Consider the following 24,938-nt stretch of genomic DNA (forward strand, 5'->3'; position numbering starts at 1 on the left):
AAAACTTTTTTACGCAACTATTTCAATTCTCAAAACTGGGTACAGTTTCTTGTTAGGAGTGAGCAATCTTTACTAATCTATGCTTACATATTTTATTTAATTAACGTAATTATTCATTTATATGGACAAATGCATAAGAAGTAAACACATAAAAATAAATAATTACGTAATAAAATCTCAACATAATGTAAAGATGAGCCAATAAATCGACACTAAAATTGATTCATAATAAACGAAAACTTATACTCCCTTCAAAACAACTCAGTTAGAACCATTGCAAAGTAACTCTCAGGAGATATTTCAAAGAAAAAGCAACTAAAGAGTCGCAACGTTAATGAGATAGGGTTACAAAACTTATAATAGGCATACTTTCCATGAAAAGAACTCTGTAATAAAACTACGTAGCTTCAAGGGTTCTGTCACTTTGCCACTGACTTTCGCGCCATAAACTTCGGCCATTTTGAATCTTTCTGACGCGCTTTTTTATCTCTTTTCGAATTTGTTTTTTAAGCAATAATTTGCAGTTGTAGATATTTAAATAATATTTTATTAATAATTGAATAATATTGCAATACTATAATTAATATTAATAATTTATACGTTACAATTTAAGTGCGGATTTTTATGTATTCTGATAAGTTTGTGATTTGGAAATATGTGATGGACTTAGAATATTTTTATTTATGCCACAGATGATATAAAAAGGTAAGTTTTTTTAAAAGTTATATCATTATTAGTGGATATTGAAAAAGTAGGATAGGATAGAATAAATTTGATTGTAATTTTATAAATAATATATGTCCTAGAGTCTTATTTATATTGTAGTTATAAATGATAAAAATCAATATTATTATATTTAATCTCACGTATTGTTAATGTAATAAATTCCAGTGTTCATCAAAATTAATATAATCTTACAATCTACAATAGGTTTTTGTCAAGGTTCAACTTATTGGATGACAAAAAGTAGGACCTTAATCATCATCATCAACAACCCATTACTGACCCACTGCTGGGCACGGGTCTCCTCTCATAATGAGAAGGATTAGGCCATAGTCCACCGCGCTGGACAAGTGCGTATTGGTAGACTTCACACACCTTTGAGATTTTTTTTATAAATCTCTTAGGTATGCAGGTTTCCTCACGATGTTTTCCTTCACCGTTTAGCAAGTGATAATTAATTTCTAATACGCACATAACTTTGAAAATACAGTGGTGCGTGCCTGGGATTTGAACCTCGGACCCCTCGATCGAGAGTAAGAGATTCTTAACCACTAGGCTATCACTGCTTTTTGGACCTTAATAGCATTATAATTCTAGAAATATGTTTATAATGACTACGCATACATTAATATAATAGTCTACCCACTTGACATTAAGTATTTGATATCTATAACCTAACGAAAATAAGACAGTTCTATCTGAGGTCAACAAATACATTTGTACTCCTGAGGACTCAGAAAACCTCGTAGCAGTGTCTCTTTAAACCAGAAATTAGCAGTTTACCCTATTAAAAAACGTGAGTCTAATTTTAAAAGCCGTACTTAAAAAAACCTTTAAAATATTGTTATTTTTCACGGAAATACTTAGAAATTTAAAATCTTTGTCACGATATGGACATATAGTAAAAACTTTTGAGCTTTGACTCCAGATCCACTGTCACACCTTTTCTGCCTAATTGCTCTAAACAGCAGTATTCAGCGCTGCTGCGTCCAAGTTTGTAGGGTGTGGTAAGGAAACCCTTACTTATTACTTATATCCGAGGTGTTAAAACTTAGTTCTCAAGGGTAGCGACGCATCTGTGGCCAACCTCAGGTAGGAATCTAATCTTATCTGTAGTTGACTATAGATATCATGGACGTCAGTTGTCACTTATCGCCCATCAAGTGAAGTCCAAGCTGTTTTTTTTTTCTTTTTTTTTTAATAATATAGGAGTAGCAGACGAGCATGCAGTCCACCTGATGGTAAGAGGCTACTGCCGCCCATGGACATCTGTAATCAACCCCAGATACGATTAGATATTCCTACCTGAGGTCGGCCACAGATGCGCCGCTACCCCTGAGGACTAAGCTGGAACGCCTCGGAAAAGTCTGTCTCCCTTTCCACACCCTTTAAACCGGAACACAGCAGCGCCTATCACTACTGTTATTACTTTGCCATCGTTTGCTACTTCTATATTATTAAAAAGAATAACTTCAATAAGCCTTTACAACAAACCGACTTTTCCCGGTATAAACGATTATAATTCGCGAAATAATTGCAAATTTACAAAGTTCGAAAACAAACCAATTACACTTCCGGAAAATTTTGTTAATTATTCAAATCTGCGACGCGATCGAATAAAGACAACGTACGTGTCTTCATACATGTCGTGTATAAAATATGCTACTGATGTTAGGCTTGGTTCAGAGGAACGATTTTGAACATTCATCCATTCTAAAATGGTTATTCCTGGAGAAAATATAGTATAAAAATGGACTAAGGTGTGAAAGTTTGGTCTTAGTGGCTTTCAATCTAGAGAAATCCTGTTTAAAAGATTTTCTTTTTTGATTCCTACCTATTTCTTTTCTTTATGTACTTTTTCTGTCCTTCTTTTAAACAGGTCAATCTTTTTATTTCTTTCTTTTTTCTGCCCTGCGTATCATAGCAAAAAACATTCCAAAGCAGTTAAAGCTAGTTCTCTTTTAAAGATTACTACTTCGAATTTTAATATTAAATTTTCAGGAAGCTTAAATATATTTAGCAAATATATACGTATCTATATGTAAACAACGGATTTGAATAGACCATTTATATTGGTTTGCAATTCATGCATTCACGCGATACAAGTTCGACCAGCGTTCGTCGTTGTGTTATCTTTTTACATAGATATGTATAGATATCTCACCGCCTTGTAATTAAAGGAAGCCATTAAATGACTTAAACAGCTGACAATTCTGTCAGCCGTTTAATGGCTGTCATGGTGGAATTTACGCGGAATAATGCCGATATGCGCATTTAAGGCGAAATCGAAGAAAAAGTGCGAAGAAATATTGTTTTATTTGTAAATGATCTAAAAACTACATTTTTGTAATATTTTTCAAACACGAAAATTATTGACAGTGACAATTGTCAAAATGTTACATTTTATTGTTAGGAGCAAGTAATCTTTACTAATCTATGTCTTTTGACGTCAATATGTTAAGAAAGTAGCAAGTCTGTTCCAGCCCTGATCGCATATAGGTATGGAATATGCAAATCGCCATTTTAGCACGCGAGCGCGGGAAACAATACGTTGCCATGACAACGCAATGGCCGCTATCCGTGACAGCGCTCACAAGACAATGATGCAATCAAGATAACAAATGATTGTTTTTTTTTTATTTCCAGCCATTGATTGGGCGGCGAATTTATTTTTTTCGTGCCGTATTGTTTTTTGTTTTATTTTGTTTTGTTTTGATTTTAACGCTTTTGAATTATTTTACGTTTGCAAGGGATGATTTTGTTTGCGTTCTTTTTGATTTTTTTTTTATTTGGTTCATTGTTCTTATGTGATTTTTACGTTATACTATTTTTAGTAATTGACGTATGTAAGATCCTCCTAAGTTCCATCTTCGTAATATTTCGTAGGCTATCGAAATCGAAATAATTAAAAAGTAGTGAAGAAATGATTGAAACGAATGAAATTCCAATAAAATACGAACACATTTAGTATGGCAGAAATTACTACACATATTTGGCAAAGGGAGATCTCCCGCCGGGCTAGGTGATCATGCCCGAGGAGCGGCCGCGCTCCGACAGTCTCAGTTCGGAGCTTGTACTCGTATATATGCAAGATGTTTTACAAAACTTCGATAGCGTGATTCAGCAGCGCCATCTCTTGGCGAGTGACAGGAAGTCGCTACACATACAATAAATAATTGCATGTGTAGCGACTTCGGAGCGAGCTCTGGAAATTAAAACTTAGTTACATATTATTCTCAATCGTTTAGATTCTCATTAAAGTATATTGCCACACGAGCACTATGGAAAGCCTCACAAAAATCTCTCCCTTACCACACCCATCAACCAAAACACGGTAACACTACAATGATGTTATAAGACAGACATAATTATGACATAGCTTAGACGAAAAGGTGTTAATTGCGCTTCAACAATGTTCTGCGAGGCTTTGTCTATTTTTTTGGTCTGCATACTACGCATAGCCTAATAGTACTTATGTGGGAATTACTCTAACAATGCAATTTATAAGTACTAACTTGAATGTGTTTGATCCTTTATTGAAGATAGAACCTTATATTGATTGACAGAAGATGCTTATTGTAGAATATCTCAAATTGGATGAACTAGATTTTTGTTACGGCAATAGATTACGTAATGTTAAACATAGGTGTTATTATTTACTAAATGAAGTATTATTATTGTTATATTTATAAACCTACACTTATTCTACACTTATTGTCTAGGGTTCGATATTCGCTCCCACGTCACCCATTTTCGATGTTATGTTCGGAATTTAGCAGCAGTGATAGCCTAGTGGTTAAGAAACTTGGCCTCTTAATCGAGGGGTCCGAGATTCAAGTCCCAGGCACGAACCTCTGATTTTTCTAAATTAAGTGCGTTTTAGAAATTAATTATCACTTGCTTAAACGGTGAAGGAAAACATCGCGAGGAAACCTGCATACCTGACGAATTTATAAAAAAATCTCAAAGGTATGTGAAGTTCACCAATACGCACTTGGCCAGCGCGGTGGACTATGGCCAAATCCTTCTCATTCTGAGAGGAGACCCGTGCCCAGAAGTGTGACAGTAATGGGTTGACGATGATGTTCGGAATTTCCTCTGTAACAGAGTAGTACCTACAAGATGACGAGCATACAGTCAGTCTACCGTTAAGTGGTCAGTGCCGCCCTTGGACACCTGTCATCAAACCCAGATAAGATTAAAGTCCTACTCGAGGCCGCCCAAAGTAGCGTTGCTACACCTGAGGATAAAGTTAGAATGCCTATATGATGTGTGTCTCTCATACCACACCTTCAGACCAGAACACAGCAGCTCTTAACACTACTGTTATGAAATAGAAATAGGTGATGCATTAGCAGTAAAGTTGCGAAGGATTCTACTAATTCGACATTTGGTTTTAATATTTCTGTCTTCTAAGTTCTTGGTAGTTGTGGACTTGTCCGTTTATTTTTACGACACTCACTTCAAAAGGAACCCTATTTCATTTACTTTTTCATTTGTTACAGAACAAGCTATAATGAAGTCAAACTCTTTCGTCACCTTCTTTTCCTTTCTATTTCTGTTTGGAATAACGGCAGAGGAACTACCAACGCCATCAAACCTGCTAGCGCCGAGGAATTTCAACTACCACCCGTATGAGATAAAGCAGTATTTGAAAGAAGTTACCCCGGAACCTACAAAGTAAGTAGCTACTTATTTAAGACCATATAAACCACTTAAAAAGACATTTTGTATGAGACTCACTCGTTTAGAGAGGTCAATTTGATAGTTAAGTTGGTAAATTATTTCATCCGTTTAAAAAACTTATTTTAATAATTTATAGGATATGTTACTTCAGGATAAATTACCTAAGTTAATAATAATATTTAAAAATGTTTATTAAAATCATACCAGCAGTTTCGGAGAATATTCAATGCAAACACGCAAACAAAAAATCTTTCCTTTTTTTTCTTTTTTATAGTATAGGAGTAGCAGACGAGCATGCGGTCCACCTGATGGTAAGTGGCTACTGCCGCTCATGGACATCTGTAATCAACCCCAGATAGGATTACATATTCCCACCTGAGGTCGGCCACAGATGCGCCGCTACCCCTGAGGAATAATCTGTAAAAGTCTGTCTCCCTTACTACACCCTTCAAAACGGAACACAGCAGCGCCTAACGCTACTGTTATTAGGTAGAAATAGGTGTGGCGGTGGTGTAGAAATACCTAATCCTATCTGGGGTTGATTACAGATTTCCATGGGCGCTTAACATAGTAGCTTAACATCGGGTAGACTGCATGCTAAGTTCGGCTCCAGATGCGTTGCTACCACAGAAAACTAAATGGGAATGCCTTTATTAAGAATATTTTTATGTTCTTCAGTATATTTGTATAGGCAAGCGGACGCTTCAATAATGTCATTATGTTTTTTTTATAAATAGTATCTAATAGTTAAAGAGAATATCCTTGTTAGAACCAATTATCTTCTATTATAGAAACCGCGCTTGTGGTAAATATAACACGGATGTCATTAGAAACCAATTATAAAATTACGTTATTACTTACAAGTTTTTTTTTAATTTAACCTGATGGTACATTAACACTGCCGTTCATGGACATCTGTAATCGAATGCATAAAAAACAGGAGCTGTATCTAAACCGGTCACAAATGTGTTGACATACCTAAGACAGTCGTTGTCATCAACCCATTACTGTCCCACTGCGGGGCATGTGTCTCCTCTCATAATGAAAAGGATTAGGCGATAGTCCACCGCACTGGACAAGTGCGATTGGTAGACTTCACATACCTTTATAAACTTATTTTTTTAATTTCTAAAGTATGCAGTTAAAGTATCACGATGTTTTCCTTCACCAATAAAGCACGTGATAATTAATTTCTAATACGATCCTAATATTAAAAAATAAAAGTGCCTGGGATTTAAACATCGGACCGCTGAGAGGCCGAGTTTCAACTTGCTGTTAATAGTAGTGAGAAGTAATAATACTCGTAGTAAACCTTCGGTGATATAGATGAATTAGTTAAAGTTGGATCCAGTAGTTAAAGGCCTTCCATCCGAGGTAGGTAATAGACATGGAAACAACAATCAATCGACTAAGTTTAGATCGATTGTAGTTAAATGAACAGCTATCAGCGTTAGCGTAACTGCAGTTAGCGTTAGCGCTTGCTGATAGGGTTGCCACCCATTCTATATAATTAAGTTATCCTATAACATTTACTATTTAAAGTGTTTTAAAGGTGGTGGAACCCTTTCTGGTTGTACTCCAGTAGCTCCACCGCCACACCTATTTCTGCCATAAGTAGCAGTGTTAAGTGCTGCTGTGTTCTGGTTTGAAGGGTGTGGTAAGGGTGACATACTTATCTGAGGCGTTCCAACTTAGTCCCCACAAACACACACTCAGGTGATACTCTAAATACTTTTAGAACATGTCAGTAAGTCGACAAAAAAATATCGTCATAAAAATTAAAATGTGTCCCTAAAAATAAAATTATAAAAAAAAATATATACTAAAAATAATATATAGTACATTTACTTTTATTTTACTGCCTTTTTTAAAATTATCTTTTTTCCTAAAAATACTATTCCTCCTTCAAAAATAGGTGGCAACTCTATTTCCTAATGCTATATTATCGGTTTTCGATTAAACACCTTGATACCTGGTACTGTTACTTTTAAACTTAATAAACAGCATGCAGTCCACCTGATGGTAAGGCTACAACTGCTCCAAATGGTAGGATCAGCATAGTTCCCCGGGAAGAACGGCGGTATGTGTGGTCGCATACCGTCGTAAACACCAGACGGTGTGGAGAGCGCCTGGGCTCACCTGGGCGGAGCCTGATGGGGCAACACATTCAGAGGACTCCGGTTGCGTTCCGTTGGAGATCCCGGAGATCGCAGCGCTGAAGATGGCCACCGGGGGGTTTTAGTGCGGTAAAAATCCCACATAACCCCGTGTCGCTCCCACGACACTGGGTACCTTTTGAAGGGTTTCCCTCGTCAACAAAAAAAGGATCAGCATAGTTCGACAGGAGGTATCACCGCCACACATATTTCTAGGGTAAAGCAGTTCTTGCGGTTCCGTGGAAGGGTTGCGCACCGTTTAACACGTGTCGATCGATTTAACATATGAAGCGACCGAGAACCTCAAACGTAGCAACTGTGATTGACCTCTGATAGACCAATGATCATAGATACTATTAGGAGTTAGTTACAGATGGGCGGCAGACACCACATACCATCCTGCTACTTACATACCTGCTACTTCAGTCATAAAAAACCTAAAGTTGGTCACACACATAATGACTTAGGCTTTAGACACAAATCATTTACATTTTTACACAAAATATTCAAAATTCATGAGTAAAAAATGCGTAGTAATTCCATGTACATACAATAGTTCATTTCGAAATTAATTTCTATTCATTAGGGACTCGCGCAAATGATTAACACACCCAAGCCAAAATTTATTATTCTGATTATTCGGTAATTTTGTATTTTGCGGTAAACCTACTAATAATATGGCACGGAATTTGTTTACCGATTTATGATACATATTTTTTTTATATTGAAGTTGCTAACGAACGTGTGATCCACCTTATGGTAAGCTACTGTCTATGGACATCTGTAATTAACCCCAGATAACATTAAAGTTCTTAATGAGGTCGGCCAAAAATTTTTTTTTTTTTATAATATAGGAGTAGCAGACGAGCAAGCAGTCCACCTGATGGTAAGTGGCTACTGCCGCCCATGGACATCTGTAATCAACCCCAGATAGGATTAGTTACTCCTACCTGAGGTCAGCCACAGATCCACCGCTACCTCTGAGGACTAAACTGGAACGCCTCGAAAAAGTCTGTCTCCCTTACCACACACTTCAAAACGGAACACAGCAGCGCCTAACACTGCTGTTATTAAGTAGAAATAGGTGTGGCGGTGGTGCCGCCGGACTCGAACTACAAAGGGTTCTACCACCTTCAAATGCTATGAGCTAATGCCCATCAAATGCTATGAATCCTAATCATCGATCATCATCAATCATCATCAATCTATACTAACCAAATGCTATGAGATAATGCTATAATGCTAATGAGCTGCTACCACTGAGAACTAAGTTGGAACGCCTCGGATAAGTACGGATAAGACAGGGTTACCACCGCCATATATAATTCTAGCTTGAAGCATATTGGTGAAAGGGTCTGGATACTGACTGACAACCATCTTAATCCTTAGCGCGGCAACGTATTTGTGATCTGCTTCAGATAAAGTCTATGTTCTATATGAAATTTCTTGCAGACGTCCATAGGCGGCGGTGGCCACTGACCATCAGGCAGTTCTTTGCTACATCAATTCTATTTTTTTATACAATTAGCTAATTATGTATATATAATTGTTGATATATATAATTATATTTTGCGATGAAAAATACTATGTTTATCATAGATTAGTAAAGATACTTCGCCGCCTTGAAATTGAATAAATCCACAAACGGTTGATTTGTCCGTTATTTTTTTTAATTCTTGACAAATAAGAGAAACATTTTAGAGAAAATTTACGATTTAAATAACTAATACGGCGTGATTTACATAATAAATAAATAAGTATTTAAAATATATTAGGGACATTTTAGCACGGAGACGTGGCAAAACTTTGTTACGCCACTTTTCAATTCTCAAAACTGGTTACATTTTCTTGTTAGGAGTGAGTAATCTTTACTAATCTATGATGTTTGTATAAAATATTTATGTATTGTGACGTAGTCTTTCAATAGGATTGTAGATATATTTATTTGTGATGAAAAAACTGTGTTTATATATGTGTATCTATTCTATGTTTGTATATGTTTTCAGGCAAGGTCCAGTCCTCTTCCCAAACGACGCACCACCGCCGCCCCGACCACCCCTAGTGGTGACGTCACGACCCCTTCTCCAAGCGATTGCGAAGAGCGATCTGAACCCACGATCTAAGATCCAGAACAATTCCATCGCAGAACAATCCCAAGTCAACCATGTTACCTTCAAACCATATTTGGGTTTACCCTACGAGTTATATACCGTAGCACCCTTGCAATATGTTCCTGATAGGGTACCATATGAAGAAGTGTTGAACAAAGTGAGGGGTAATAGTGTCGCTGATAACAGATATAATGAATATGAGGTGAGTGATTTTATTTTGTATAATATAGGAGTAGCAGACGAGCATTTCACCTGACGGTTAGCTACTGCTGCCCAAGGACGAATGTAGATAACTCCGGATAGGATTAGATTCCTACCAGAGGACGGCCACAGATACGCCGCAACCCCTGAGGACAAACTGGAATGCCTTGAAAAGTATTTCTCTCTTATCACACCCTTCAAACCAGAACACAGCAGCACTTAACACTGATATTATTACGCAGTAATAGGCGTGCGGGCGAAGTTGAACGGTAGAGTGTTCTACCACCTTCAAAGAGTTTTTACCTATTTCTAATTAATCTAATAAGAATAATGGGAAACTGTTATCTAATTATTGCATTGTCATCGGTCCTTGATACGTGTGCAAAGTTTAAAGTTTATCATGCTTCAAGAAACGGGTGAAATTTGAGCTGAAAGATTCCGTTACATACATACATACATATATACATACATACATACGTACAACCCAAGCTAATAAAAGCGTGTTAAAAACAAAAATGCATGCATAGGATTTGAACCTTGAACCTCGTGATCGAGGGATCTAATTTCAAACTAGGCTGTCACTGCACACCTAAACTTACTTTTCCTGAAAGATTTTTGTCCAGCATTGGGACAGTAACGTGGGTCAAGACTGGCCACAACGACAGCTGAAATTCGCATTGACTGTTGCCACGATGACTTGCGAATCGCTTGTATCCATTACGGCGAGGCCATTAAGTTGGCGATTTTATTGTTACCATTCGAGAGTGGACGGGGATAGCAAGCGCAGCTGAACAATTTCGCCTCTCAAAAAACCGTGAGAGATTTAAACAGCTGATAGTCGACCTTCACTGGTTGGGGAGGCACCGCAAGAAGAAGAAGATTGTTACCACCAAATTTTGAAGGATAATATAAGAAATAAAAAATACACACATTTATTGGATTCCCGTGTGTTTATATACGTACACATATTAAGACATACTAAAGATTGTGTATTTATGCAGATATGCGTAAAAGCCATCTATAATAATAGCTTCTGTATTCCCTTGCAAAAAACTCGCAAACCTGTCGAAATGTAGTCACATAATTTGGTCGTGATATTTAGAGCCTGATTTGAGGAGTTCTTCGGCTGTCTTTCGTACAGTACCCTTAGTATGACTTTTTACGTTTTGACATATATACATATCCAATGACCATGATCCAATGACCTATATATATCCAATCAGTGCCGTTAGCGGACTGTATCTAAACTGATTCGTATGGGAAATACGAAAACAAAAACAAAAACAATCATTTTTGTTAAAACTCACACTAAGGGTACAGTTCGCCAGTAGAAGAGACAACGTTGATATAATTGATGTTAAAATAAGTTTTCTATGTGTCTAACCGCTACTCCGCTCCGCTCCGCTCGTCATAAACAGCCGGTTTCATAGCCACAATTTCGGGAATGATTCCGTGATATTATTCTTTCTTCTGTTCCCCTTATGGCGTATGATTGATTATGGCACCATTGTTGTAAGGCAGGTGTTGTTTAAGCCCGATTAATTCGCTTGCTTTTCAGAATTATGTACATAATTGTTTCCGTATACGATATACCCATTTTGCTTGTTGGGAAGTTGTTTTATTACCGCGTTCTATGCTGTTTATTTTGGAGTTTGTTTAATATGTGGTTAAGGAATTAATTCGTAGGTATACTGAGTACTTGTCCCTGTAGTTCCGGGACTAGAATAGGGCTACGGTATCCCCTGCCTGTCGTAAGAGGCGACTAAAAGTTGGGGTTGCGGGCGGCGAGAGTGGGAGCTAGAACCGTCCAGTAAGCGACTCCGGGAAGGACGGCGGTATGTGTGGTCGCATACCGTCGTGAACACCAGATGGTATGGGAGGAGCGAAGCTTGCTCTCCCAGGGCAGAGCCCGAACATCGGGGCATCGCGCTTGGAGGACTCTGGTTGCGTTCCGTCGGAGATCCCGGAGTTCTCCAACAAGCGTTGAGGACGGCGACCGGAGGGGGTTTTAGTGTAGTAAAAATCCCACATAAGACGGCGTAGCTCCCACGTCGTCGGGAACCTTTTGAAGGTTTCCCCCTCGTTATGAAAAAAAACAAAAAGGTATACTGAGTACTGACATCATAGAGAGAGTTCTGAGGGTAGGTGTAGTACAAGACCTGAGTATATTATTTGTAAAACTATCTAGCCATTTAAATTTTGATTTTGAAAGATGGTAGAACCCATATCGTTTATCATGGGAGATCTCATCACGATACCTATTGTTAGCGTAAAACAGTATTTGCGCTTCGGTGATCATTAGTCGGCTTTACGTAGGCTGATGTTCTACCTAAATCCGATCACGAATTCTGAATGGACCCTATGTAGTTGCTTTTGTAACCAGTGCCTATGGACATCATGGGCGGCTATGACCTTATTTATATTTATTTACTTACAATCAAATGTACTTCACCAAAAAATATCCTTTAAAGCAGACTGCACTAAGACAAAAATAAGAGTAGAAGAAACATTGAAATTTAATAAATTTGGAAGATGGTAGAACCCTTTGTGGTTCGACTCCGACGGCACCACCGCCACACCTATTTCTGCCTAATAACAGCAGTGTTAGGCGCTGCTGTGTTCCGTTTTGAAGGGTGTGGTAAGGGAGACATACTTTTCCGAGGCGTTGCAGCTTAGTCCTCAGGCGTAGCGGCGCATCTGTGGCCGACCTCAGGTAGGAATATCTAATACTAACTGGGGTTGATTACAGATATCTATGGGTGGCAGTAGCCACTTACCATCAGGACTGCATGCTCGTCTGCTACTCCTATATTATAAAAAAAAACATATTATAGCAGAAAATTGTGTGAATGTTGAATGTACACGAAACCCTCAATATTCGATTGAATAGTCGTAAATAAAGTCTTAATAGACATTTTTATCAGCGCCGTAGATTCGTCAATTACGGACTATTGAACGGTTTGAATAGACTCCATGAATATGGATTACCGGTCCGCTTCGATTCACGTCATTAGCCCTTTTGTTTAGTTTTGCTCAATTGTACCCCAAATTTTCCAGTATGCTAGAAATAGCTTGAAGCAAATTTTGAGAGCTGCCTTTATTTGTCCTACTCCCAAGCTCATAAAATCGGACACTTTGACATCAGAAATCGTCATTGCTTTTTTGAATTTTCGCTGAAGACTAATGAATTAAATCTATCAATTCCATTCTACACGGAGTAAAAATGCTGAAATCTTGAAAATTCGATTGATACCCCAAATTTTGCAGTACGCTAGAAATAGCCTCTAGCAAATTTGAGAGCAGTCTTTTTTTGTTTTACTCTAAAACTGAACAAATCGGAGACTTCGATTTCAAAAATGATCATTGCTTATTTTCAATTTTCTGAGAAGACCAATGAATTTAAACTATCAATTTTATTCAACAGGGAGAAAAAAAACTGTGAAAATGCTGAAATCCTCGAAATTCGATTGAATAGTCGTAAATAAAGTGTTAACAGACATTTTTATCAGCGCCGTAGTTTCGTCAATTACGGACTATTGAACGGTTTGAATAGACTCCATGAATATGGATTACCGGTCAGCTTCGATTCACGTCATTAGCCCTTTTGTTTAGTTTTGCTCAATTGTACCCAAAATTTTCCAGTACGCTAGAAATAGCTTGAAGCAAATTTTGAGAGCTGCCTTTATTTGTCCTACTCCCAAGCTCATAAAATCGGACACTTTGACATCAGAAATCGTCATTGCTTTTTTGAATTTTCGCTGAAGACTAATGAATTAAATCTATCAATTCCATTCTACACGGAGTAAAAATGCTGAAATCTTGAAAATTCGATTGATACCCCAAATTTTGCAGTACGCTAGAAATAGCCTCTAGCAAATTTTGAGAGCAGTCTTTTTTTGTTCTACTCTAAAACTGAACAAATCGGAGACTTCGATGTCAAAAATGATCATTGCTTATTTTCAATTTTCTGAGAAGACCAATGAATTTAAACTATCAATTTTATTCAACAGGGAGAAAAAAAACTGTGAAAATGCTGAAATCCTCGAAATTCGATTGAATAGTCGTAAATAAAGTGTTAACAGACATTTTTATCAGCGCCGTAGTTTCGTCAATTACGGACTATTGAACGGTTTGAATAGACTCCATGAATATGGATTACCGGTCAGCTTCGATTCACGTCATTAGCCCTTTTGTTTAGTTTTGCTCAATTGTACCCCAAATATTCCAGTACGCTAGAAGTATACATGGAGAATTTCGTAACATCAGCCTAAATTTGTTTTATTCTGTGCTCATTAATATATAAGTTTTTCAGGGCCGTATTTGGAGGTTTGAAATAAAGTTATTTTAACAAAGATGTTATATGAGTTAAGTGCAAACGTATTCTCAGTAAAAATTCAAAAAGGCTGTTTAGAAAAAATTAAGCGTTTTGACCCGTCGAAATTTATATATTTTTCATTCTTGTGGAAGCAATAGCGTCTACTCTGTCCAAATGCGGCCCTGTACTCATTAGTACTCTTATTATCTTATACACAGTAGAAAATCACGCATTCATATCAATAGCAGAAATAATTCTAACATTTTCCTAAATGTTAGAATTATTTTGCAACAAATTCGTCAATTAGCTAATGAACAGCTTGAATAGATTCTATGAATATTGATGACCTTTGATTAGTTCACGTCATTAGCGCTTTTGTTTTGAATCTGTACGAATTTATATGTTAAGTATTATATGTGTGTACATTTAGTTGCTCTATCTAAATATTGATCAAAATACCTATTATTAATGGTAACTTATATTTGTATGTATAAAGTACCAAATGAGTAATATGGTACTTTATATTAATTTGAAGGTGGTAGAACCCTTTGTGGTTCGACTTCCGCGGCACCACCGCCACACCTACTTCTGCCTTTTTTTTTGTCAAGGGGGAAACCTTCAAAAGGTACCCGACAACGTGGGAGCGACGCCGAGTTATGTGGGATTTTTAGCGCACTAAAACCCCCCCGGTGGCCGTCCTCAACGCTGCGTTGAGGGCTCCGGGATCTCCAAAGGAACGCAACCGGAGTCCTCTTAGCGCGTTGCCCCGTCGGGCTCCGCTCAGCTGAGCTTGACGCTGGCCACACCATCTGGTGTATACGACGGTATGCGACCACACATACCGTCGTCCTTCCCGGGGCCGCTGGCCGGGCGGTTCGAGCTCCCACTCTTGCCGCCCGCAACCCCGGAAGCCCCTTTTTTGTCGCCTCTTACGACAGGCAGGGGATACCGTAACCCTATTCTAGTCCCGGAACTACAGGGACACCGCGCCGGGGGCCCTTACCTACGGCCGCGGCGGCTACTCCTCCGAGCGGGTTCAGCGCGCTCCCTTGCTGGCGGCGTCTTCCTTCGCAGACATGACCACGTCACAGAAGGTGATCATGCCGTTCCAGGCGTCGCTGCGCTGAACCATCGCTCCGACGATGGCCGACGGAGACAGATCCGGTCCCACTTTTTCGACGAGGATCCGCCGCTGCGACTCCCACGCTGGGCAGTACTGCAGCGTGTGCTGTGCGGAGTCCTCGTCGTGTCCGCAGTGATGGCAATGGGCCGTCTCCTCTCTTTGTATTCTATTCAGATACTCACCGAAACAGCCATGTCCGGTGAGTATCTGAGTAAGACGGTAGGTCACTCTACCCCTACTCTTCAGCCAGGCCCGCAAGTTTGGTAGGATAGCGTCAACCACCCTTTGGCCAACCAGCCTCGGAACATAGCTCCTGGAGCCGTTCGCGCCAGCACCTCAGAGCGCGCCATCTGGCTCTCCTCCAAAGCGCTCCGATCGTCTCTTCGTCGAAGGGTTCAGTCCTCTGACGGAGGTCGCGGATCTTATAGAAGACCCGTGCGTCCATATCCGCCAGAATGTCCAGGGCGGAAACCGCCCCAGGAATGTCGCCGCCACATACGATATGGTACGATAACCTCGGGCGACTCTGATTGCGATCGTACGTTGCGCGGAATTCAGTTTCCGCGCACGACGCCGGCTGGCAGACAACTTGTCCGACCATACCGGCGCACCGTAGAGCGCAATCGAGCGTATCACACCCGCGTAGAGGCGGCGGACTTCTTCCCTTGGTCCCCCGACATTCGGCAGCAGTCTGTGCAAAGCACCCGCTACCTTATGAATTCGAGGGACGAGACGGTCGAAGTGCTCGTCGAAGCACCAGCGGCTGTCCAGTGTTAGGCCAAGGTACTTCATGAACCTGCCTATCCGGACATCCGCTTCACCGACACGCACTGAGGTCTCAACTGGCTCAATTCTGGGCCTACGGCCGTGGAACCATATCGCCTCGGTTTTCTAGGGCGCTACCTGTAGGCCCAACCCGCGGATCTTTGCTACGACGCATGCTACCCCGAGCTCTGCTAGCCGAACCACACCTACTTCTGCCTAATAACAGCAGTGTTAGGCGCTGCTGTGTTCCGGTTTGAAAGGTGTGGTAAGGGAGACATACTTTTCCGAGGCGTTCCAGCTTAGTCCTCAGGGGTAGCGACGCATCTGTGGCCGACCTCAGGTAGGAATATCTAATCCTATCTGGGGTTGATTACAGATGTCCATGGGCGGCAGTAGCCACTTACCATCAGGTGGACTGCATGCTCGTCTGCTACTTTAATAGAAATTTAATACAATTTATAACTTTATAATTTCAACCCATAGATAAGAATAGATATCTCACCGCCCTGTAATTGAAGGAAGCCATTAAATGACTAAAACGGCTGACATTTTTGTCAGCCATTTAATAGCTGTCATGGTGTAATTTACGCGGAATAATGACAAGATGCGCCATTAAGACACTAAATCGAAGAAAAATTGCGAAGCAATATCGTTTCATTCGTAAATTATCTAAAAACTACATTTTTTTAATATTTTTAAACACGAAAATAATTGACAGTCAAAATTGTCAGAAGGTTACATTTTCTTGTTAGGAGCGAGTAATCTTTACTAATCTATGTTTCAACCAATATTTTTTTTATATTTTACAGGAAAGAACTTCCCTTCCGCCAATCTACAAAGCATTGTCCGATTATGCGCAGAATAAGTTGCTGAAAATAAAACAAAACCCCACACCCACCCACTACGACTATAAGGTAATTGTTTTCGTTTTTTGACGCGATCATAGAAAGGATCTATTCCTTTGTGGTTGGACTCCGGGGGTACCATCACCACACTTCTGCCTAATAACATGATAAGCGCTGCTGTTGCTGCTGTGAAAGATAAGATAGACTTACTTTTCCGGGACGTTCAAACTTGATCCTCAGGGGTAGCTGCGCGTCTGCGGTCAATCTCAGGTAGGACTCTAATCTTATCTGGGATTGATGACAGATGACCATGGGCAGCAACAGCCACTTACCATCTCACATTCTCGTTTGATATTTCTATGTCATTAAAACGTAGAGTTAGTTAAGTATCTATTCGAATAACATTAATTTCAGAATACTGAGCCAGATTATGGAAGAAGCTATGAAAATAACGAAGTAGCTGATGAAAATGATAACACGGAATATAATCAGGTAGGTAACATTTAAGACATTGAAAATGCAATATCATAAAAGTAAGGAAGTAATATTGTACAAGTCTCGTGAAATGATGAATGTTTTAGTTCTACAGTTATCAGGCGTTTCAAATTTATCTGGAGTGGCTACTTTCCTTTTAAAATTATCCGCTAAATATAGTAGCTACGAACATCAGATGAACTACATGCTTATTTGCATTTTTGTAAATTTCATCTAAATAGTCATCAAATAAAAAAATAATCAAAATAACTTTTAGCACTTAGAAAATTCTTATTTTCAGGGTGAAAACTACGCATTTTCATACTCAGTAAAAGATAAGAAAACAGGCGATGATTTCTCTCATACTCAGCAAAGCAGCGGATCTGCCACGAACGGAGAGTACAGGGTTCGACTCCCGGATGGGAGAATGCAGATCGTATCATACACGGCCGATGAAAACGGCTACAAAGCTGATGTCAGATATGATACAGATGATCCTAACCATATTGATTATAAAGTTAAGGAAACCCAAAACGAATATAAGAATTACAATAATGATTATCCAAAACCTAACCCAGTTTACAATTACGATCTTAACCAAAACGATTACACTCAAAGAGACTTCAACGTGAATCCAACGAAAGATTACAATCAATACGAATCTAAAGAATATTATAATGATTATTCCTTAGAATATCCAAATTATGATACACATAGAAGTAAATTTACAGCATTTAAACCTACACCAACAGTTTTCACAACAGTACGTCCAGCGTATGAAGATATAAAGGATTTATTTACAAGGAAACCGTTTCAGAAAGATTACATAAGCGATAGGGCAGTAGAAATAAACGGCCCGTCATCACCTAATTATGAAAATTTGAATGATAATGTAGTTGTAATAGCTCCTAAATTGTATACTAACGTTAGAAGCAGCACTCCTTTAGTTGAAGCGGTTACAACGCCCAAACCTTTCATAGTAACTCCTGCGAGTTACCTAGCGTCAACTATCGCTAGTATAAAAGAAAGGATTAAGGCTTCTAAACCCATACTTACTAATAATTTTATTAACAGGCTCAATAAGTATTTGACTTTTACTTAAGATTGTGTTTGTATGATAAGAATTCTGAATTAAAATGAAAGATATTGATATAAAGGGTAGCTGTTATAAGACTAGCTCTCGCTAGCGTCTCTAGGCATTTTTTTCTTTTCATATCCGGTTTATTGCTACTACTCGTATATGTCTTCGAGTAAATTAAATATTATTACTAAACAAGTCGTCTGTCTCTCTTTCTTTTCTATTTAAATGTATATCAATGTTCTTCTCTATTTTAATTAAAACATTACAGCTAGAAGCTTTTTAATAAATTGTAAAGCAACAATAAAATTAAGTCAAATGAGAATCGTTTTCAGAATCTCGAATTGAATGAAACTGTTTTTTTGTGCAAGTATATAAGGGAAATATATTATGAAATAGTACGGAACCCTGCAACGTAATTCCGACTCACCCTTGTTCTTTCTATTACGTCATTACTGTGAATTTTGATTATTCTCCTTAAGTTGTGCTGGGTTTGAAATAAATCTATTATTGACATTTTTATTACCAATTAAAATTAAGAGTGAATTTCATTTCGTATAATTGTATTTTTCTGTAAATCATTTTTTGTATAGGTACCTACATAACACCATAATAAAGTAAAACTTTTCCTATTTAATATTACATAAGGCTACATATATTTCTTAATAGGTTAAAATTGTAGATGTTAAGTATTTATGTTTTGTGATGGTCTTAATAAATTTAATAAAAAATATTATTTTATTTTCACTATAAGTTATTTTTCCTCATAACTGTTTGTGTATCTGTATTTTGATCGGTAACATCCTCCATTAAAAGGGACAGCCACGGTTAATTATTCCCTCGGGATTTTTATAATTTGGGATCAAAAGTACCCTACGGTCATTTCCCAAATTCCCATTAAACCAATTGCCAGCCAAATTTCATACAGATGAGCCAATTAGTGTAACATAGTATTCGTAGGTATGGTATGGTAAGTGGAATAAATTAAATGACATTCCTATTTATAAAATTATTACGTATCTATCAATTACTGTCCCACTACTGGGCACGGGTCTCCTCTCAGAATGAGAAGGATTAGGCCATAGTCCACCGCGCTGGCCACGAATTAGTAGAATTGACATACCGTTGAATACTTTTTTAAGATTTCTTAGGTATGCAGGTTCCCTCATTTTCGTTTAAGCAAATGATAATTAATTACTAAAACTCACGTAACTTTGAAAAATCGGTGCGTGCCTGGGATTTGAACCCCAGACCCCTCTATACAGAGGCCAAGTTTCTTAACACTTAGACTAATACTGTTTTTTGCGTCTAGGTCACCAACTGTAAAGTTTAAACTATAGGCAGGTAGTCACATAATAGTATTTATCTATACTCCATGTATACTCCAATGTAAAAATACATAAACTTTATACATTTAACGAAATATTTGTAAAAAAACCAGTGGTAGCCTAGTGGTTATGAAACTCGCCCTTTTGATCGAAGGGTCTTAGGTTCAAATCCCAGATTGTGATTTTTCAAAGTTATGTGCGCATTAAAACTTAATTATACCTTTTTTAAACGGTTAAGTAAAACATCGTAAGGAAACGTGCTACCTGAGAAATCGAAAAAAAAGTAGCGGTGTAAAGATCTTCTTTTTATCGCCTAAAACAATTCGAAATTACATTACAAATAACATTGTACTGTCATCTTAACCTACCGCCCCTTGGTTCATTATAAACACAATCTACTATATTCAGTTACAAGACCTGCAACGTGGGAACGGCTAGAAAAACTGCAGAATATGCAACCCAGTAACCCGCAAAGCTTGCGCTGTGTTGCTCCGTTGCGGCTTTTTGCATTTCGTACTGCAGTTTAACTTTTTATATGAAATTGTAAAGTGCATGATAATTGCATTGAGCATGTAGTGCGACTGTTGGTAAGGGGATGATGCCGTCTGTATAAAAAATAAAATCTTTTCACGTGTGAAAGATGTTTGAAGGTGGTAGAACTATTTGTTATAGGAGTAGCAGACGAGCATGCAGTTTACCTGATGGTAAGTGGTTACTGCCGCCCATAGACATCTGTAATCAACCCCAGATAGGATTACATATTGCTACCTGAAGTCGGCCACAGATGTGCCGCTACCCTTGAGGACTAAGCTGGAACGCCTCGGCAAAATCTGTCTCCCTTACCACACCTTTCAAACCAGAACACAGCAGCGCCTAACACTGCTGTTATTAGGTAGAAATAGGTGTGGCGGTGGTGCCGCCGGGTTCGAACCACAAAGGGTTCTACCACCATCTATTTGATTTATATCAATGCCTTTTACAACTCAAAATGATTTATCCCCGTAAACTACGAAAACAGAAATCCAAAATTTCTGACTAAAATCAACAATTTTAGAATACATAGTATCAACCGAGTAGTACGAGTACCGAAACAAAACCGCCCTTAGTAGGGGCCGATGCCAAGTATAGGGGATGTGATAGGCTTTGTACTGGCCATTAATTAAGATCGGTGGAGAATAAACCACCGAGGGTTATGCACGACCGATAGATAGATATGCCGACAAAAATGCTGGAAATTCACCCGAGAAACTAACGGTATTTGCGTTTTCTTTTTTAAAATGTCGAAGCAGCAAAGGAGAATATAATTCATATGATGGTAAGTGGATTCTATTTAGTAATGACATTTATAATCAACCTCAGATAAGATTAGCTTCCTACCAGACTTCGGCCACAGGCGTTGCTATCTCTGAGGACTAAGCTAGAAAGCCTCGGAAAAGTATGTCTCCCTTACCACACCCTTCAAACAAAAACACAGCAGCGCTTAACACTGCTGTTATAAGGCAGAAAGCACTATTGATTCTATAGCCTTTAGTTTTTTTTTAATATAAGAGTGGAGAAGCATATGAGCTGCATATATGATGGTGAATATTAATTGCGTATTTTTAAAGATGTGTGTTATGAAGTTTCTTTTACCGCTCCTTCTTCATGATACCTTGCGAAATGGTGATAGATTTATTGACGCTCAAATATTCTGTAAAGGATCTAAGTAGGTACCTACTTTAAAAAACATATTTTGATTAGTTTTTTAACACAAGAATAGCTACAACCTTTCCATTTTAAATCTTTCAATTGGTCGTAATATCCACGGGGAGAAAGTTACCTATAGTCCATGAGAGGTATACGTAAAAGGAAATATGATCAACCCATTAACCTAATTGATCCCAGAGGTTGTCGGGTCAAGTTGCTAGTTATACATAAATTAAACCTCTCGAACCAAGACGTTACATAGTTAATTTAGTAAACCGACACTGAATTAGTATTGTAATTAATGGATAATGCAATAATGATAGTGGTAGATCAGAGGGACCAATCGGAGAGACCGAGGTTCTAATCCCAGGCACATAACTCGTTTTTTTTTCAAAAGTAGTTAGTCGAAGAGAAATTACCTAATTGTCACTTGCTCTAAGGGTGAAAGCAAACATTGTGAGTAAATATATACGCCGGAGAGTTCTTAAAAAAAATGACATCACTATCAGCATCAACATCCCATTACTGTCCCACTGCTGGGCACGGGTCTCCTCTCAGAATGAGAAGGATTAGGCCATAGTCCACCGCGCTGGCCTAGTGCGTATTGGTAGACTTCACATACATTTGAGATTTTTTTTTATAAATCTCTCAGGTATTCACGTTTCCTCACGATGTTTTCCTTCACCGTTTAGCAAGTGATAATTAATTTCTAATACGCACTTAACTTTGAAAAATCAGAGGTGTGTGTCTGGGATTTGAACCTCGGACCCCTCGATCAAAAGGCCGAGTTTCTTAATCACTAGGCTATCACTGCTTTTTACAAAAATAAAAGTGACAAAGGTATGTAGAATCAACCAATTCATACTTGGCCTGTGACTATGGCCTAATCCTTCTCATTCTGAGAGGAGACCCGTTTCCAGCAGACTGCAGTAATGAGTTGACAACAGCGATAATCGAGGGGTCCGAAGTTCGAATACCAGGCGCGTAACTCTGATTTTTCAATGTTATGTGCGTATTAGGAATTTATTATCACAAGGAATTAAAAAATCGCGAGGAAACCTTCAGTCTGAGAGGTCTAATAAGTTCTCAAGCATAAGTCTAAAAATTCGAACTTGGTCAGAACGTTAGATTATGGTTTAAACACTTCAGTTTGAAAGGAAAAGAAAAGCATGATCAATAGATGTCAATGACATACCTTCCCTTTTTAATAATTTCAGTCAGGTTTTTGTTTATTTTTTAACTACCTGACCCGGCAAAATTTGTACCGCCTCAAAATCTATTTATCAAATATATTTCATATAAAATATAGCCTATGTTACTCGTGGATAATGTAGCTTTCGAATGGTGAAAGAATTTTTAAAATCAGTCCAGTAGTTTTTGAGCCTATTCATTACAATCAAACAAACAAACAAAGTTTTCCTCTTTATAATAATAGTATAGATAAATTACTAGTTTCATTAACGATGTGTAGGTATTTTATAAAATAGTATTATTTTCTGTAATTTGGATCCACTACATAATAGAGTCCAATTAGTTATCGCCCACAAATTAATTAATGAACGAATTGAGGTTTTAATTTGAATAATTATTGTGTTCCGAGAACTACCGTAAAATTGTGCAGTTGCCGGATTCATTTTACAAATATATAAACAATAAAGGTATTTTACAATAAAGTATTTTACAATTTTAAATAAGTAGACAATAAAGCTCTTTTTAATTATAAAGTTAAATTTATTTACAAAATGTAATTATAGTAATATTTTGTATAATTATATTACGTTAATTGGAAAAGCAACGTTTCTTTATCAACACAAACTCAAACTTGTTGACTTTTTTGACTTGATGGTATATTAAAAAAATGTATTCTAAGTACTTTTGATACTTAGAACTTATTTAACTAAAAGTACATAAAAATAATGATTAGGTAAATTTTAAGTTTAGTAATATCTTTAACAGCATGTTAATGACATTATTTATATATTTTATGACGTTAAAATATGGAGGGCATTTCAACTTTTTTAAATAGTGATACGAGTACAAAGAAATAAAAATGTGTTAAGACATTAAAATTGTTTAGATGAAATACTCCAATAATAAATATTAAAAAAGTGCTCTTAAAAAATAAAATAAACAAATATGATTGTGTATTATTAATCAACTAGCCTATTTTATAAAGTCATTTAAAATTTTATTAACACTTAATTCAAAATGGCTGTATACAACGTGGTAGACAATATCCCGCGCGCCAGCAGACGAAGTCTATGAAACGTTACCTGAAGTTACTACGCAATTATCTAATCTGCAAGCTAGAAAGTTAGTTATATCAAGTGCGGTAAGTTTGCAAGATAATCTATCAAGAAACTTTGATAAGCTGTATCTACTACCACTTTCAGATCTAAGCGCTAAATGCTTAGGATGCCACACACACGCACGATAAGAATCCTATTTTTATAATAATTAATTAGATATAAGAAATTTGTTATCATTTGTACGCTAATACTTGGAACCTTAGATAATTATCTAAGTTTTTAATTATCCTAGTTTGGTACAGTAACGTGTTTGCACGTTGTTCCCAAAATGCAAACATCCAATATTGTAATCCTTACTGGCAAATGAATAAATGATTATGATTATGAATCCATAATAATTTATTTAATATGGTAGTTTTTGTCAAAAATATCGTACAAAGAAACAAAAGGACAACAATCAAGGTTATTATTAATTATGTACCTACTACGATTTTTGTTTACAATGTTTATGAAATGATAATAATAATTTTACTTTTACAAACATTTGGAGGATAAAGTAAAGTAATTTTATTCGTACTTTGTACCGGAATTTGTAAATAAAATACTTTTTTTTTACATTACAACATTTAAAAACATAATATAATTTATTTCTACCTAATAACAGCAGTGTTAGGCGCTGCTGTGTTCCGATTTAAAGGGTGTGGTATGGGAGACAGACTTTTCCGAGGCGTTCCAGCTTAGTCCTCAGGGGTAGCGACGCATCTGTGGCCGAACTCAGGTGGGAATATCTAATCCTATCTGGGGTTGACTACAGATGTCCACGAGCGGTAGTAGCCACTTACCATCAGGTGGACTGTATGCTCGTCTGCTACTCCTATATTATAAAAAATATATATGTGTCGTTGAGTTTAATGTAATTGTCTCCCCTCATATTAAGGTTGCTACTTGAACATAAACTCTTTAATATATCAACAAATAAAATAATACAAAGACGGTACATAATAACATCCTCTAGTATGTCTGTTTGTATAAGTAAATCATAAAGTTGGCAGATTTTGCATTTAGCAAATAATATTATTGCTTCTCCGAATACATCAATTGGATACTGAATAAAAAAAACGATCATGAAGATATTACACTTACAAGGATTCGCGAAGAGAATTTAATTAACCGACTTCCTCGAAACAGAGCTTCAGAA

The 24,938-nt window shown here is 37.6% G+C and overlaps 1 protein-coding gene across 1 annotated transcript; it reads left to right on the top strand.

The window, feature by feature from the left end:
• Positions 1-418: 418 nt before the first annotated feature.
• Positions 419-18,562, top strand: CPR132 (cuticular protein RR-2 motif 132). The gene is made up of 6 exons (XM_073077926.1): positions 419-705; positions 5,229-5,403; positions 9,572-9,878; positions 16,890-16,994; positions 17,340-17,417; positions 17,701-18,562. Exons 2-6 carry the CDS (start codon positions 5,240-5,242, stop codon positions 18,499-18,501), a joined length of 1,455 nt encoding a protein of 484 aa, XP_072934027.1. The 5' UTR covers positions 419-705; positions 5,229-5,239; the 3' UTR covers positions 18,502-18,562.
• The last annotated feature ends 6,376 nt before the right edge of the window (positions 18,563-24,938 follow it).

The sequence above is a fragment of the Epargyreus clarus genome, unplaced genomic scaffold (assembly GCF_041222505.1).
Source record: "Epargyreus clarus isolate Ecla_fem2 unplaced genomic scaffold, WU_Ecla_fem_2.2 ptg000011l, whole genome shotgun sequence".
In the NCBI taxonomy this organism is placed as follows: Eukaryota; Metazoa; Arthropoda; class Insecta; order Lepidoptera; family Hesperiidae; genus Epargyreus; species Epargyreus clarus.

Coding starts and splice junctions, on each gene's coding strand:
- CPR132 (XM_073077926.1), top strand. CDS start 5,240: ATGAAGTCAAACTCTTTCGTCACCTTCTTTTCCTTTCTATTTCTGTTT. Junction 9,879..16,889: donor ACAGATATAATGAATATGAG/GTGAGTGATTTT, acceptor TATATTTTACAG/GAAAGAACTTCCCTTCCGCC. Junction 16,995..17,339: donor CCACCCACTACGACTATAAG/GTAATTGTTTTC, acceptor CATTAATTTCAG/AATACTGAGCCAGATTATGG.